Raw genomic sequence first — 15971 nt, 5'->3', positions numbered from 1 at the left:
AGCAGAATAGTGACCGCAGCTCTGGAGGTGACTGGAGGATAAGACCAGATGTAACAGCAGAATAGTGACCGCAGCTCTGGAGGATAAGACCAGATGTAACAGCAGAATAGTGACCGCAGCTCTGGAGGATAAGACCAGATGTAACAGCAGAATAGTGACCGCAGCTCTGGAGGATAAAACCAGATGTAACAGCAGAATAGTGACCGCAGCTCTGGCAGATAAAACCAGATGTAAGAGCAGAATAGTGACCGCAGCTCTGGAGGTGACTGGAGGATAAGACCAGATGTAACAGCAGAGTAGTGACCGCAGCTCTGGAGGATAAGACAAGATGTAACAGCAGAATAGTGAGTGCAGTTCTGGAGGTGACTGAAGGATAAGACCTGATGTAACAGCAGAATAGTGAGTGCAGTTCTGGAGGTGACTGGAGGATAAGACCTGATGTAACAAAAAATGAATACAAAAAAAACAAAACTGCGGCACCTTCACTTTAATGCTGTGAAAATAAGAAGGAAGCTGGGGATGGAGGAAACTCAAATGGTCCCAAAGGGTAGACTATAATAAAAAGCGCAACACAGCACTTAGCTAACATATTAGTGTTGTTCTCTAGTCAATTCATTTTCACTAAAGAAGGGGGCTGGAGGCAAGGAACCTAGATGGAAGCCCCACATGACCGGGAGGGGACAGGAGGGTGTAATTTGAACTTAAAAGGATAGGGATTGGATATAGGTTGAAGGGCGGGCATTTGAGGGGGGGGGGGTAGATAAAGCAGAAAGGGTGGGGTGAGAAACGGTCAGTTCAGAGAAGAAAGCATTGGAAAAGTCCCAGAGACAAGAACATTGGAGAAAGTCCTTTTGTGTGAAGACACTTACCAAGAATATGGCAACTGTAGATTCCTTGAGCGCAAGACTGAGGGAGGCTGCAAGATCCAGAAGTGGAGGGTGGCTGGAGTCCCAGCTGTCTGGATTGCTGGGGAGTGATGGGGCAGAAGCACCTCCATCGAGATCTGGAAGGGCCAGCAGGAGGACGAGGCCCCCCGTTAGGATTTCTCCGGACACGGTTAGTGCGGGCAGCAGGCGCAGGCCGCGGAGCCCCTCAGGGGACCCTGCGTCCGGTGAGCGTGTTGTTGGAACTCCCCGTCAGCGTGCCCGTCGCGGCAGGAATCCGCCTAGCCGCCCTGCGGGCTCCATCTGCAGTGTATCGCAGTCCTCAACTGAAAGAACCCGGTCGGCTGTGCTGCGGCCTGCTCCGGTGTTACGCCGCAATACCAGGGCCCGGGCCGCGCCAGAAGCAATGCCCACGATACAGCCACGTCAGCTTCCGGTGGGTGGGACATCACCGGAAGTGCTAGCAACGTCACTTCCGGAACCGGCATCACGTGACGGGGCTACTCAGGAAGTCTTCGACGGAGATATGCACACGCCCCCCAGTTCAAGAAAAGGCACCAATTAAAAGCGCCGTGACCACAGAGGACGCGTAGCGGGGGGAGCAGCAGAAGGATCATTTGCACGGCAGGTACACGTGGCGATGCTCCAGTCGGGGTGCCTGCTAGAAACAATGGGACAGGGATGCAGCAGCAGAATTTCACGGGCAGGCAGCGGCAATTTGAAGATCTGCTGCCTGGCTCGATGCAACACATTCAAGGCGGTGGAGCGGCGGGCATTAGCACTGGGATGCCTGGCAGTCAAACTTGGAACACGACAGGCCGGACACGAGAGTCGGGGTCTGGAAATCAAGGAAGGTCACGGACGGCAGGAAGGACCAGAGCCAGGATTGACTGAGGATGAGCAGCGGAGACGGCGGCGAGTGCTCAGGTCCCCCCTGGTGACGAGGAGGCCAGGGGCGCGGGCCTTGCGCTGCAGCAGGAGTTGGACGGATCGGAGAGTGGGTAGGATAGAGGTGAATCCAGGCGTCGGCAGGACACAGGAATTTCGGCTGGCAGGGACACAGCACCTGCGTAGCTGGGTGAGTTTGCTTCTATGTCTTGTTTGTCGCCCGCTGGGTCATTACTGTATGAGGGAGTTGATAGGCAGTCGGCGGGGCCCAGCGGGCAAAATATTAGGGGAGGTTGCGGGTCTGATATAATGGGTCTTAGAGACATTTTGTTTAATATGTCGCAATTTTTGGCTAGAATAGATAGTGGGGGGAGTTAATCAGGGTGGATTGGCATCCGCGGCAGCGACGTGGGTGCCTAGTCAACCGGTGTCTTTGCAGGTGGGAAGCGAGATGGGCAGGTCGGGGGTCAGTGCAGACATTATACCTTCTGGGGTATCGGTTTGTGTGCAGACAGAAAAGGACAAGGCGGATAATGTAAGACTGGGCGATAGGGCAAAAGGGGAAGTTTATGTGTGCTTTGAGGGGCCGTTGGGGGCACACCTAAAAAAAGAGGTAAAGGAAAAAATTTGGCGCGATGAGTACGTAGAGATTTTTTCCCTTCTTCCATTGGAAAAGTTTAACCTGGATAAGGGAAAAAGGGATGAGAGTAGAAAAGAGGAGGAGGAGAAGCGTAGGTGGAGGTTGATTCCTCAGACGTTTGTAAATTGGTTACAGGCTTTCGCAATATTGGCTAGTGTTATTGGGGAGAAAGCTCCTGATAATTGCTCAGGCTTATTCTGCTAGCTTGATGCTATCGGGGAGGCCCAGAGGACTTACGGGGGTCAGGCGTGGTTAAGATATGATGAGCAATTTCGGCAGAGAAAAGCAGTCCGACCGGAGATCAGATGGGATCAGAAAGACATTGGGTTGTGGTTGAGGGTTATGGCTCCAGTGAGGTATGGGCAGTCCTTTCACGGGAACAACAGTAGCGGGAATCAATCAGCGGGACATGGGGGAGGTAGTAAGGGGGCGCAAAACATTAAAAAGGAAGCGGGAACTTGCTGGCAATTTAATGATGGCCAATGCAAGTACGGGAACTCCTGTAAATTCAAGCATGTGTGCTCCCATTGTAATGGAAGCTCACATAGAGCATCAAAATGCTTTAAGAGAGGAAAAGGAAAGCCGTCGGTGGTTACCGGTCAAGGGGGTTACTCCGGTGAGGGTTCACGCGATGGCCCCCTTTCTAAATAGGTATCCCGATCAGTTGAAGGCTAAAGTTATTGAGGATGGGTTTTTGGATGGTTTTAGAATACCAGCTCCTAATCATGTAGTCCCTTTTTCGGTTAAAAATTTAATGTCGGCTCACCGTTATCCAGAGGTGGTTAAGACGAAGTTAGCTAAAGAGGTTGAATTGGGCAGGATGGCGGGACCGTTTCAGGAATTGCCTAGCAACAAGGTGATTATTTCACCGTTAGGAGTTGTGCCCAAGAAAGAGGTGAATAAGTTTCGCTTGATTCAGCATTTGTCATACCCTAAAGGGCTTTCAGTGAATGATGGCATTGCGCAGGAGTTGTGTTCGGTCCAATATACATCTTTTGATGCGGCGGCACAATGGGTACGGAGGTATGGGCCAGGCTCGTTGCTAGCTAAGACTGATATTGAGTCTGCTTTTAGGTTGTTGCCAGTTCACCCGGATAGCATCCCGTTGTTGGGATGTTTTTGGGAAGGGGAGTATTATGTTGATAGATGTTTGCCAATGGGTTGTTCAATTTCGTGTTCTTTGTTTGAAACTTTCAGTAGTTTTTTGGAATGGGTAGTGAAGGACCTGGCTTCTGTGAAGTCGGTCATTCATTATTTGGACGACTTCTTGTTTATAGGTCCCCCGCAATCATTGTTGTGTAGGAATTTGTTAGGTACTATGGAGTGGGAGGCAGAGCATTTTGGCGTACCTTTGGCAGTAGAAAAGACGGAAGGCCCTTGCACAACCCTAAGTTTCCTGGACATTGTAATTGATACTGAAAGGATGGAGTGTCGGTTACCAGATGATAAATTGATTTTGCTTAAACAGGAGGTCGATAGGATCGGGAGATTGCGCAAGGTGACACTGAAGGAGTTACAGTCACTGTTAGGGCGTTTGAATTTTGCGGGCAGGATTTTGCCAATGGGTAGAATATTTTGTCGCAGGTTGGCTGGAGCGACAGCAGGAGTGCGGGCTCCGCATCATTTTATTCGCTTAAATAAAGAACACAAGGAGGATCTGAAAGTTTGGAAGTTGTTTCTGCAAAATTATAACGGAAGATCGTTAATACAGGAGGAGTTTTTGAACAGTTATGATTGTGAGATATTTACGGATGCTGCAGGAGGTGCTGGTTATGGGGCATACTGGAAAGGGCGGTGCAGTGTAGGTGAGTGGCCGAATTTGTGGAAAGAGAGGGGTCTTACGAGGAACTTGGCATTTTTGGAGTTGTTTCCTATTGTTGTGGCGGTGAATATTTGGGGGGAGTGTTTTGCCAACAGAAGAATTCGGTTTCACTGCGATAACATGGGAGTTGTATCGGTCATCAACAGTTTGTCGGCCTTGTCGCCGCCTGTGATTAGGTTGCTGAGGGAACTTGTACTTTGTTGTCTTAAGTTGAATGCTTGGATTACAGCAGTCCATGTGCCAGGTGTAAAAAATTCCATAGCAGATGCCTTGTCTCGTTTTCAGTGGGATCGTTTTCGGGCACTAGCACCAGAGGCAGAGGACGTGGGTCAAGAATGCCCTTCGCGGTTGTGGCAGATGGTTATGGAGGAGTGGGACGGTTAATACAAGAGTCTATCACAAGGCAGACCTGGGCATCATACGAGGCATCGTTGCGAGTATGGCAAAGTTGGATTCGGGAGTGGGGTGAGTGGAGAGTGAGGTAGATAGAGAGACGGCTGTGTTGTTTCTGCTGGGAAAGGGCGGCAGAGAGCGGATAGTCGATTTCAAAAGTTGGCAAGTTTGTGGCAGGATTAGCATTTGGTTTTAAATTGCTGGGTACGAAGGATGTTACGAAGGCCTTTTTGGTGAAGCAAGCTTTGAAGGGCTTTAGGAAAGGAGGTAAAGTGTTGGATAAACGTAGGCCGGTAACCTTTAGTATCTTGGAACGTTTGGGTTTGGTAATGGATAGGATTTGTTGTTCATTTTTCGAGGCCACATTGTTTAGATTGGCTTTTGCTTTGGCATTTTTTGGTGCACTAAGGGTAGGTGAATTGGTGGCACCAAGCAAGAATAAGGTTGGGGGTTTGTTTGCTGAGGATATGAGCGGTCGAGATGGGGGCATTGAATTTTGGATAAGACAGGGGATGACAGATCAATTGGGCAGAGGAAAACGTGTGGTCTTAGGTGAGGTTAAGGGATCTTTGGTTTGTCCTAGGACATGTTTAATGGCTTACTGGCAGGTTTGGTCAGGGAGGAAGGGCCCATTATTGTGTCATGAAAATGGTGAATTTTTATCGCGTTTCCAGTTTATAGCAGTGTTTAAGAAGGGTATTGCTGAGTTGGGCCTTAGCCCTGAGGTATATGGGTCACATTCCTTCAGAATTGGCGCGTCATCGGAAGCGGATGGTTTGGGGTTAGGCAAGGAAGTGATAAAACGCATTGGGAGATGGAGTTCCGATCGATACCTGTCTTATGTAAGGAATTAGGCATTCGGTCTAATGTAATTATCTTTTGGTTTTAAATATTTTTGGTTGTCTTGTTGCAGGTGGAGTCCCGTTGTTAGTGTGGATTATGGGGCACTCTTTTGTCCACTGGGGGGCACTGCGGGCGGACGTGAGGCCCGACGGTAGGCAATTGGGCTTCAGCCGAGAGCAAGCCGTGGTTCGGTGGTTGGGTTTCCGAGGGATGGTGTGGAGAAGAGTACTTCCAGAGTTCCATAAAGCAGCTCATTTGGATCGGGCACCGGATATTTTAGTGCTGCACATGGGAGGGAATGATTTGGGGGCTCGACCGGTCAGGGAATTGATGAGGGACATTAAAATTGATCTTTTAAGGCTATGGAGATCGTTTCCTGAGGTGTTGACTGTTTGGTCTGAGGTGGTGCCCATAAAAACATGGAGGGAGGCCAGATCATTGAAGGGAATTGAAGGGAATTAATAGGGCACGTATAAAGTTGAACAGAGCCATATCAGCTTTTGTTAACAGGAATGGGGGAGTAAGCGTACGGCATCTTGATCTGGAAGCGGGAGTTGGAGAATTTTGGGCAAAGGATGGCGTGCATTTGAATGATATATGCATCGATTTATGGGCATTGGCCATACAAGGCGGGATTGAAAGGGCTTTGGCGGTGTTGGGGCGCTCACGAGCCTGAGGTGGTCAGGGCTGTTCGTTTGTGGCGGGGGGGGGGGTTGTGGCCAAATTCATCCAAAGAGAAAATTACAGGTGCAGTGTTTTATTTGGTATGGGTGAAAAGGGGAGGGGGAATGTGAACCATGGAACCCGGGTTGGCCGTACACGGTCAAGAAGGGGGCTGGAGGCAAGGAACCTAGATGGAAGCCCCACATGACCGGGAGGGGACAGGAGGGTGTAATTTGAACTTAAAAGAATAAGGATTGGATATAGGTTGAGGGGCGGGCATTTGAGGGGGGCGTAGATAAAGCAGAAAGGGTGGGGTGAGAAACGGTCAGTTCAGAGAAGAAAGCATTGGAAAAGTCCCACCCACCCCTTTTTTCGGTTGTTTGTTAGTTTCTTTTAAATTGCATTGGAAAAGGGCGGGTTTTGTAGGAAGAAGAACAGGGAGGTCTAATAATTAGGGTGTATTAGGAGGGGTTTTATATATATATATATATATATATATATATATAAAAAAAAAAAATTTTAGTGATGTGTTAAGATGTCTTTGTCGCAGTGGCTGGTGGGGGGGGGGTTGGGGTTCTTGGAGTTGGCACGGAAGTGTCGGTAAAAAAGGAGATTATCAAGTTACAGGCATTGGCTTGATTAAGAGGGATGATCTGGCATTTTGGTTTTGGGGGCTCTGGACGGGGTTTTACCCTGGGAGCTTTTGGTGCCCTTGAGCTGGCGTGGTACGGCTGAGGGTAACATGGTGGTTCAAGTACTGTTTGGTTTATGCCAGATCAATTTTTTAACTCCAAGAACCCTTACCCTTGTTATTATAATGTTTATATGTTTAATATTGTTGTTTGTTAATAAAACCGCCGCTGTGGCCAAATTTATCCAAAGAGAAAATTACAGGTGCAGTGTTTTATTTGGTATGGGTGAAAAGGGGAGGGGGAATGTGAACAATGGAACCCGGGTTGGCCGTACACGGTCAAGAGTCTCTTTATAGCTGTGCTGGTAAGAATGGAGTTGGCTGGCTTATTACGCATCTTCTTGTCATGTAGGAAATATTGTTACATTCAGTATACTTTTATTCACTACGATCTTTTGTAGTCCTCCCTTTCCAGTCCTGATTTCTTTGACTCTCCAAGTCCAGAAGATGACAAGGATGATATCAATCACCTGTCACAGAGACCTATAGACTCATCCAAGAAAGCCCCACGTAGTCTTACATCACAGGTAAGTAAGGGGAGCGTGCTCTCTGTTGTGGATCAATACAATTAGGACTGGGAGGGTTAAAAGTCAATCTGTAATCTTACCATGGAGGAAAGGTGTAGATGATCCATGCTTATCGGGGAGTATAGCAATATAGCTGCCTACTGTAGCTGCTCTATTTCCTGCTGCGCTGATGGTCCCTAATGTCACGGGTGTACTCTCTTCCCTTATAAGTAATTGTGGGAAAACCTTTTTCTAGAAGTAGATTTTTACCAGTTTATCATAGATTGCATGCTTTAAGGCATTGTCCAACTTGACTAAGTTATTACCCATACATGGAATGGTGATAATTTGTTGATTAGAAATTATCAAAAGATTTGTAGGACCCTAGTCCAGCTGCCATATTGGTAGTCCATGGCTGCCAGAGCAGAGCCCTGTGAACCTCCTCCTACCTGCTGGTGTTCCCAGTGTCTCTTCTGATCCGTAGGCCTGGCTCACTGTCATTGTTCTGGTACAACGCACACATGACGCTTAGCCAGGCCTGCCAATCAGAACAAGCACCAGGGATCCTGGCCGTTAAAAGGAGGTTCACAGAGCTCTGCTCCGGCCGCCATTGACTACTGAAGTAGTCGTTGAACAAGGATCCCGCAAATCTTTTTGATCATCTCTATTGCAGATTGCTTGAGGTCCCACTGCTGTGATTACCACACTCTCAAGATATGAGCACAGCACCACTCCATTCATTGTCTGTGGAACTCTGGCAGGCCATAGAAATTGAATGGAGCAGCAGTGCACATGCACAGCCATCACTCAAATCCTGTACATAGGTGGTAACTTGCTACTTGGGACAACTCCTTCAAAGGAATTATCCTACAAACGAGGTGCGGACATATCATTGGTGCAACCTATGGGGCCGCACAGGGGCCCAAGAGATAAGGGGGCCCATTTCTACCTCCAAAGCAGGTGCAATTTTGCATTCTTAGGAGCTCTTGGACTGCAAAGGGCCCATATATTGTTCTTGTACCCGGGCCCTTTTCTGTCTGTATACACCAGTGCTACAAACAACAGGTGATTATATGATGATGCAGGGTCCAACTGCTGGGAGTCCCACCAATCCTGAGGACTGTATTTCACATGTGAATGGAGCATTAGGGCATATGCATGACCGCCGCTCTGTTGACTGCCTATGGCACAGGTGGTCACACATACTGCTGTTCCACAAAACCATAGAAGTGAATGGAGCTGTGGTCACACACTGTGGTGCACTGCTGCTCCATATTGCAGAAATAAGACCCCTGTTCTCATGACTGGTGGAGGTCCCAGCGAACAGACCCCCAGTAATCTTACATTTATCCCCTATCTAATAGATAGCTTATGCTGCATTAGCCAAGTCAGCTCTGTACCATCTATGGGGGTCACTGTATACATTAGAATATTAAATGAAAGTGTTTTTTTTGTGGTTTTTTTCTCGTTAATCAGAGCATTGCCTATGACTGAGCTGTAATTGTGGCTGCAGTTGTGCCTGCATTTTCTTAATATCTTTCAATAATGAAGACCACCTAATAGCACATATAATACCGCTGTATTTAGGCAATGATTTACCAGCATATGGGAAATATTCATTTATGATTACTACATGTGTCCTTTTAATAATAATAGTTTTCTGTACATATTCAGTGTATTCCTGTCTTGTAGGTACCAGAGAACAGAGCTGCATTGCCCCCCAAACCAGGAGGCTTGATTCCAAGTGTTAGTTTCTCACACGGCGCTCCTGGAGCCCCATCAGCATTTCACATTGTCACCTCAAGTAGTCACAGGTCAAACTCTCCGTCCTTTGGTAGCTCCGATGCAAGACACACAGTTGAGCATGGCCAGTCATCACTAGAAGAGCTGCAGGCACAAGTCAAGGAGCTTCGAAGCATCATTGAGACAATGAAGGACCAGCAAAAGTAAGCTTTATTATACCAGATGCCGGCAGCCGGGAATTAAAGGACTTGTTCTGATTTAATATTTTTGTGTAAAGTTTCAAAAATGTCATGGATGACTTTTTTATAATGTACAAACCAAATGAATGGCTATCATGTCATACATAGATAGCCCGAGTCCACAAGATGGAGAGCCGCTGCTTGTCAGGGCTCAAAAAAGAGGTTCCCTGGAGGTTGTCCTCTCTAACAGGTTTTCCTGATGAAAGAAACTCTTAAAATGTCATGATACATTGTATTATTTATGGAGTATTTGTTTATTAATAATTAATCCATACCATTTTTTCTCTGAGCGTGAATTCAGTCGGAGCTTATTTTCATCAGATCGGTGCTAAGAGACACTATAATTGTCACAGTCAGTGATTTCCATCTGGCTAAAAGAAGAATGTGCAAAAGACGAAAAACAAATCTGCAATTATGTTCAAAATATCAATTTAGCAGAGAATAGGAAGTAATTAACACAAACTATTCACACTCATCTAATAACAGCCTGTAATGGATGTTATAAGACTTCATTCAGCACATTGGAAGCAGACAATTTTGCTATACGTTCAGAAAATGGACCTTTTCTCTAGATGGATCTAAAGGTGCAGTGAGCAAATGTACAGCCATATACTTAGGTCCATTTACTATTAGCTTCCAGCATTAAAAGAAATGAGTTGAGATGCTGTTTATGACAGGGCAGAATAAAGCCTCAGACTGTGTGACTATATGACTATATTTTTGCTATAGTTTTTCATACTTTTTTACATTTAGTACATCACAGTTTGCAAGTTCCGTGAATGTACCTATCTTTCTTCTGCTGGTATATAGTGAGATCCACTGGGAATCTAAAACATTGGGACAATGCTCTAAGAGGAGAAAAAGAAAAATTACATCTTGTACAGTACAAGGTGTAGAAAAGGGCTCCCCAACCTGTGGCTCGCAGACCTATAATGTGTGGCTCGCGGCTGTGTGTCAGCTTGTTGCCTTAGCACCATGTCTAACAAACAGATATGAAGAGCAGGTCTCTAGTTCCTGACGTTTGTGGATAACCCCATACAGAAGAGCAGGTCTAGATGCACATATATAAGAGGTTGTCCACTACTAGGACAACCCTTTATCACTCTGAATGTTTGCCCTCGTTAAAATAAAAACACCTGTCCTCACCTCCCGTGCTGGCGCCGTTCCAGTGGTGTCGGCACTCACGTTCTGGGGCTCTCGTGCGGTTATGTCACGTGAGCCCTGCACCATATCAATACTGGTGTCCTAGTCCTAGTAGTGGACAACCCCTTTAAGAGTTGGAGAGATAAATGAAGTCTGGAGATGAGACTGGAGATAAGATGATACTGCTAGTTAAAGGGTTGCTTGAAGTTGGATGCAATAATGTGGTGGGAGTGCCTGCTGCGAGAATACCGAATATGAGTGCGGTGAGAACCCCTGTATGTAAGCACACTGCCTTGGTTTTATTTCTATGGGGAAGTTCTGGCTGTTATTATACCAGTAATGGGGCTCTGGGTGTAACTACTGTGGGATAGGGAGCGGGATCTGGATGTCACTAGTCGGGGGGCTCTGGATGTTGCTCATGACCCTCTCTCAGAGCTGAATGCGATTCCCAAGGTAAGAAATGTTGGGGATCACTGATCTAGAATTACTCAGGCCTGAGTGCAAAGGGGGGGTAGATTTCTTGATGGTAGTGACTGTAGACGTCCCTATGGTGGAGCATTTGGGGCAGACTAGTTCTTTCTTGGTAGTGAAATTCTGGGATGCATGATATATTATAATCTATGCAATCTGTGAGTTCTATTTGCCAACGATAGGTAGCACCAAAGTAATTAATTTCAATAATTTAAATGGATGGTCAGTGGAACAAAAACGTCTTTATATTTAGTGACATATTAAAAATGCGAGAAGGATGGAGTGAATTGAAATATAAGACAGTGGAGTCTCTTGGCTAATGTGATGTAGTGTCTGAAGCAGGTCGTATAGTCACTGAGCATATCACCAGAGCAGCAATAAGGAGCCTGGTGTATCTGGCAGCAGAGTAGAGGAGATGATAGGGTAGCACATGTAACTATGGCACAGCAGGGATTGACCTAGGTGTGATTATAGTGGACGCACATAAATACATAACTGATTGGTTCAGTTGATTCTCACTTGGTTGCCTGAGTCTCTCCTGGAGATGAATACTGTGTCGCATCTCCTCTTAGGGATCCAGTACAATCATCATAGTGGGTAATCCTTTTGTGGACTGTCACTGCCATGTCTCCTCAGAACCTGCCCCCTTGGGTATTTCCAGCCTCAGAGGTCTCGCAAGCCAAACAAACCAAACTCCAACCCAAAGATGAAGGGTTTTTTAGGTGGTAGGTGTAGGTTGTACCACTGGTATCTTGCAATGGGGTGAGAGCTCAACTATGAATTTGAGGCTTCAGCATCAGAATTATTCAGATCCTGTCCAGACTAGGCTTGAAACATTGGTCCATGCGTAAGCAGTAAATTCATGGGCTCTATGCTTAAACATATGTAGGCCTAGGATTATTAAGAGGCTCGATGTGGAACCCAGGATGATGTGTCCACATCAGCTGACTGTTTTTTTTTATATATATTTGTTTTTTTTTGCAAATGAGCATTTGTCATCTGAACATTTGTTGCTTTTCTGGTGAACATTTGTCTGTGTCCAATATAAGCACAGGGTGATATATTAGATGAAAATTATCTGAAAATAAGATGCTTCTCCCTATGTATTATTCAGTATATGCAAATAAGACTGTGAAATAGATAATCTGTGGAGCACATATCATCTCAGATCTCAGCACTGCTTACCCCAAGCAGTATTTCAGGAGTCAGATTCCTACTCAAACTATTTGTTTATTCGGATTCTCCACATGTTTCATTGTCCTTGTTCTTCACTTTGCCGCCTTTTAAAGTATAGTTTAGTATACTCGAGGTTACCCCAGAAAATTAATTCCATCGTTCTTGTATTTTTATTTTAGAAAAGAAATAAAACAATTACTGTCCGAGCTGGATGAAGAAAAGAAGATTCGTCTTCGATTACAGGTACACAATATTTGACTTGAAGCCCTTCCGAAATAGTAGTTTGGAAATGTATGCTGTAGTTGTGCTCTGACCACAGGTTCCAGTGATATGATAAAAGTCTGAAATTCTCAGAGTCCTGTTAGTACATCATCAATCATAGGCTTACTCATTAAAACGGTGTAAAGAAAATCCAGTTGTCTTTTTTCAATAATATACTTTTTATTAAGGGATGTTTTACAAAAGAAGGGAAAGGGAAAATAAAATATGATAAAGACAGTATAGTAGTATTACAACAGTTACATCATCCTAACAAAACTTTTAACTTGGAGGAAAAATCTGGAAAAGGATAGCCGGAGAGGAAGAAAGGAAAGAAAGGAAGGAAAGAGAGAGAGGAATGGGATGGGGAAAAAAGGGAAGGATGAATGAGGAAAACAGGGGAAAGGGAGGTGAAAACAAAATAGATCATCTATAGTATAAATCCTTGTTATGGCATCACAGGATTTCAGTTTAATTACGTTAAAATAATAAATGATTTGTATACTTTCTGGCTAAAAGATGTTATTTGTTTGGAGAGGTATTCTTATTCAGGGAAAAGTATCCAGTATCCAGATCCAGAAAGACCATATAGAATAGTATTTCTTAAGAGAGCTGTTTCTTAACGCATAGGAATGTTCTAAAGAATTGTGAACTAACATCTTATCTATAATTTCTGAGATAGTAGGAACATTAACTGACTTCCATTTAGATTCAATAAGTAGCTTTGTTATAGCCAATATATGAATGGAAATATGTTTTATCTTCTGTGGGAGTAAATTTGAGTCAAGAGATAGAAGGGCTAGTTGTGGTGAAATATTAACTGTAGAGTTGTTGATTTTATTCAACAATTTAAAGATCTCTTTCCATATTAATGCAGCTTTAGAACATGTCCAAAAGATATGAAATACCGTATTTTTCGGACTATAAGACGCACCGGACCATAAGATGCACCTAGGTTTTAGAGGAGGAAAAAAAAAAAAAATTAAGCAAAAAATGTGTTCATGATGCACTTTTAAGGGGGAGGGGGTCTTCTGCTGACACTGGTATAGGGGTAATGTTCCCCAATTCTGACAATATCCCCCATCCTGGTATATATGTCTCTCCCCTTCCTTTTATACGTGGTCCCCATCCCCATCCTGGTATGCCTGGCATCCCTCCATCCTGGTATGCATGGCACCCCTCATCCCTATCCTGGTATGCATGGCACCCCTCATCCCTGTCCTGGTATGCATGGCACCCCTCATCCCTGTCCTGGTATGCATGGCACCCCTAATCCCTATCCTGATATGCATGGCACCCCTAATCCCTATCCTGGTATGAATGGCACAGCAATCCCCATCCTGATATGCATGGCACCACTAATCCCTATCCTGGTATGCATGGCACCCCTCATCCTTATTGTGGTATGTATGGCCCCTCATTCTAATCCTGGTATGTATGGCCCCCTCATCTTTATCCTGTTATGTATGCCGCCCTCAGCGTTATCCTGGTATGTATGGCCCCCTCATATTTATCTTGTTATGTATGGCCCCCTCATATTTATCCTGTTATGTATGCCCCCCTCATCCTTACCCTGGTATGTATGGCCCCCTCATCCTTACCCTGGTATGTATGGCCCCCTCATCCTTACCCTGGTATGTATGGCCCCCTCATCCTTATCCTAGTATGCATGGTACCCCTAATCCCTATCATGCTGCACATTAAAAAAAAAACACTCCTACTCACCTTTCTTCTCTCCTCCAGCGCTTCGTCCTGCCTGCCCACACTGATCTCTCCATGTGAGCCGCGCATGGCGTCACTACCATGCGCAAGGAGAGATCAGCTGCCGGAAGTCACTGCTCCCAATGCCGGTACTGTGTGCACGGGGAGCAGTGACTTCATGCTCCTTCATAGCCGACACACAGCGTAGCCGCGCTGCGGCTCCTGCTGCTGCCGGGCTACCGCGTGATCCTGCTTATTAAAGGGCATGAATATTCACCCCCTCTCCATGCCCATGGGCGTGGAGAGAGGTTGAATATTCATGCCCTTTAACAGCGGGCACAGGCGATTCCGGCAACAGCAGGAGCAGCGCTGCGTCTACACTGTGTGCTGCTATTAAGGAGCGTGGGGAGCACTGAATATTCATTTTCTTTAGCAGCTGGGACAATGTAGGCTGCAGCGGGCGGCTGCTGCCTCCTGTTCCCCGCTCATCCACCGCTACTGCTCCCCCCACACCCCACATATATATACAACCCCCCTCCTCCAACATTCGGACTATAAGACGCACCCCCCATTTTCCTCCAAAAGTTTGGAGGAAAAAAGGGCTTCTTATAGTCCGAAAAATACGGTAAGTTGGCTTTTTGTCCACAGTATCTCCAACATGAATCAGAGTAGTCCACAAAGGCTTTCTTTAGTCTGGCTGTACAATTCCTCTTCTGGAAGATTCTGAAAAGTTTTTAGGGAGAGGAAGTCTATCATTGATTCGTTTTCTGCTATTTTCTGCTTTGAATAATAATATTCGCTTCAGAAGAAGCCTGGATATTTGGTAGGGCAATTCCCCCTTTTATTTTTGAATAGTAACATTTTTGCAATTCTCTGAAACTTTTTTTGCCATCTATAATTTGACAGTTGTTTATGAAGAGATTTAATCCATATTTCTGGGACTAGGATAGGAATTGTTCTGAAAATATATTGTAATTTTGGTAGTATAATCATTTTGTAGATAGTAATCCTACTCATCCACGAAGTGTTAGATTTATCATAGTTGCCAATGCTTATTTGGATTTGCTTTTGCAATATGTTTAAGTTCTCATCTAGGATTTTATGTAAAAGGTTAGTGAATTTGATTCCAAAATAGCGATTATGGGATTTTTCCATTAATTTTGTAAATTGATAATCTAAGAAAAAAATTAACATTTTTGATTTTTTTGGCATTTATTTTATAATTGGAAGCCGCTGAAATTTCTTTGATATTTTGGGTAATAACTCTTAGAGAGTTGATAGGGTCAGTAATGGAAATGAACGTGTCAACCGCAAATAAACTAATTTTATGTTGTCTAAAATTAAGTGGGATTCCCTTTATGAGGTCGTTGGTTCTGGTAATTTCAGCAAAGGGTTCCATTATGAGATCAAATAAGGGTGGAGATAATGGACTTCCCTGACGTTTACCATTAGTAATAGTAAAGGTTTTAGAGAGTAAATTGTTAATTTGGATCTTTGCTGAAGGGCATGAATAAAGAGCAGTAATAGTTTTAAGAATTTGTTCTTGAAATCCAAATTTGTTTAAAGTGGCGACCGTGAAATCCCAGTTGATGCGAACAAATGCCTTTTCGGCTTCTAAAGATAGTAGTATGGAAGACAATTTTTGTTTTTCCACATATATAAGTAAATTTAAAAGTCTTCTTGTGTCATCTGAGGCTTGTCTTCCCTTAATAAAACCCTACTTTATCAGAATGAATTAGTATAGGCATAATTGTAATGAATCTTTCAGATATTAGCTTAGCGTATATTTTCAGTGTCTGTATTTAGAAGAGATATCGGCCTTTGGTTCGACATCTCCTCAGAATTACTATTTTGTTTAGGTATAACAACAATGGTGGCTATTAGGGATTCATTTGAGAATAGGCCATTGT

At 44.8% G+C, this 15971-nt stretch overlaps 1 protein-coding gene across 1 annotated transcript in view; it reads left to right on the top strand.

Annotated features, from left to right (window-relative positions):
- Positions 1 to 15971, top strand: part of LOC141219260 (SH3 domain-containing kinase-binding protein 1-like) — a 97787-nt gene that overhangs the window by 79641 nt on the left and 2175 nt on the right. Inside the window, exons 3-5 of the mRNA XM_073666028.1 lie at positions 7226 to 7351; positions 9023 to 9276; positions 12282 to 12345. Coding sequence (XP_073522129.1) covers positions 7226 to 7351; positions 9023 to 9276; positions 12282 to 12345 — 444 coding nt within the window. The remainder of the gene's footprint in view (positions 1 to 7225; positions 7352 to 9022; positions 9277 to 12281; positions 12346 to 15971) is intronic.

Source organism: Phyllobates terribilis, unplaced genomic scaffold, assembly GCF_046119375.1.
Source record: "Phyllobates terribilis strain yellow unplaced genomic scaffold, ASM4611937v1 Scaffold_258__1_contigs__length_2716348, whole genome shotgun sequence".
NCBI classification, from domain to species: Eukaryota; Metazoa; Chordata; class Amphibia; order Anura; family Dendrobatidae; genus Phyllobates; species Phyllobates terribilis.
This window is presented reverse-complemented; position numbering and strand designations above follow the sequence as displayed.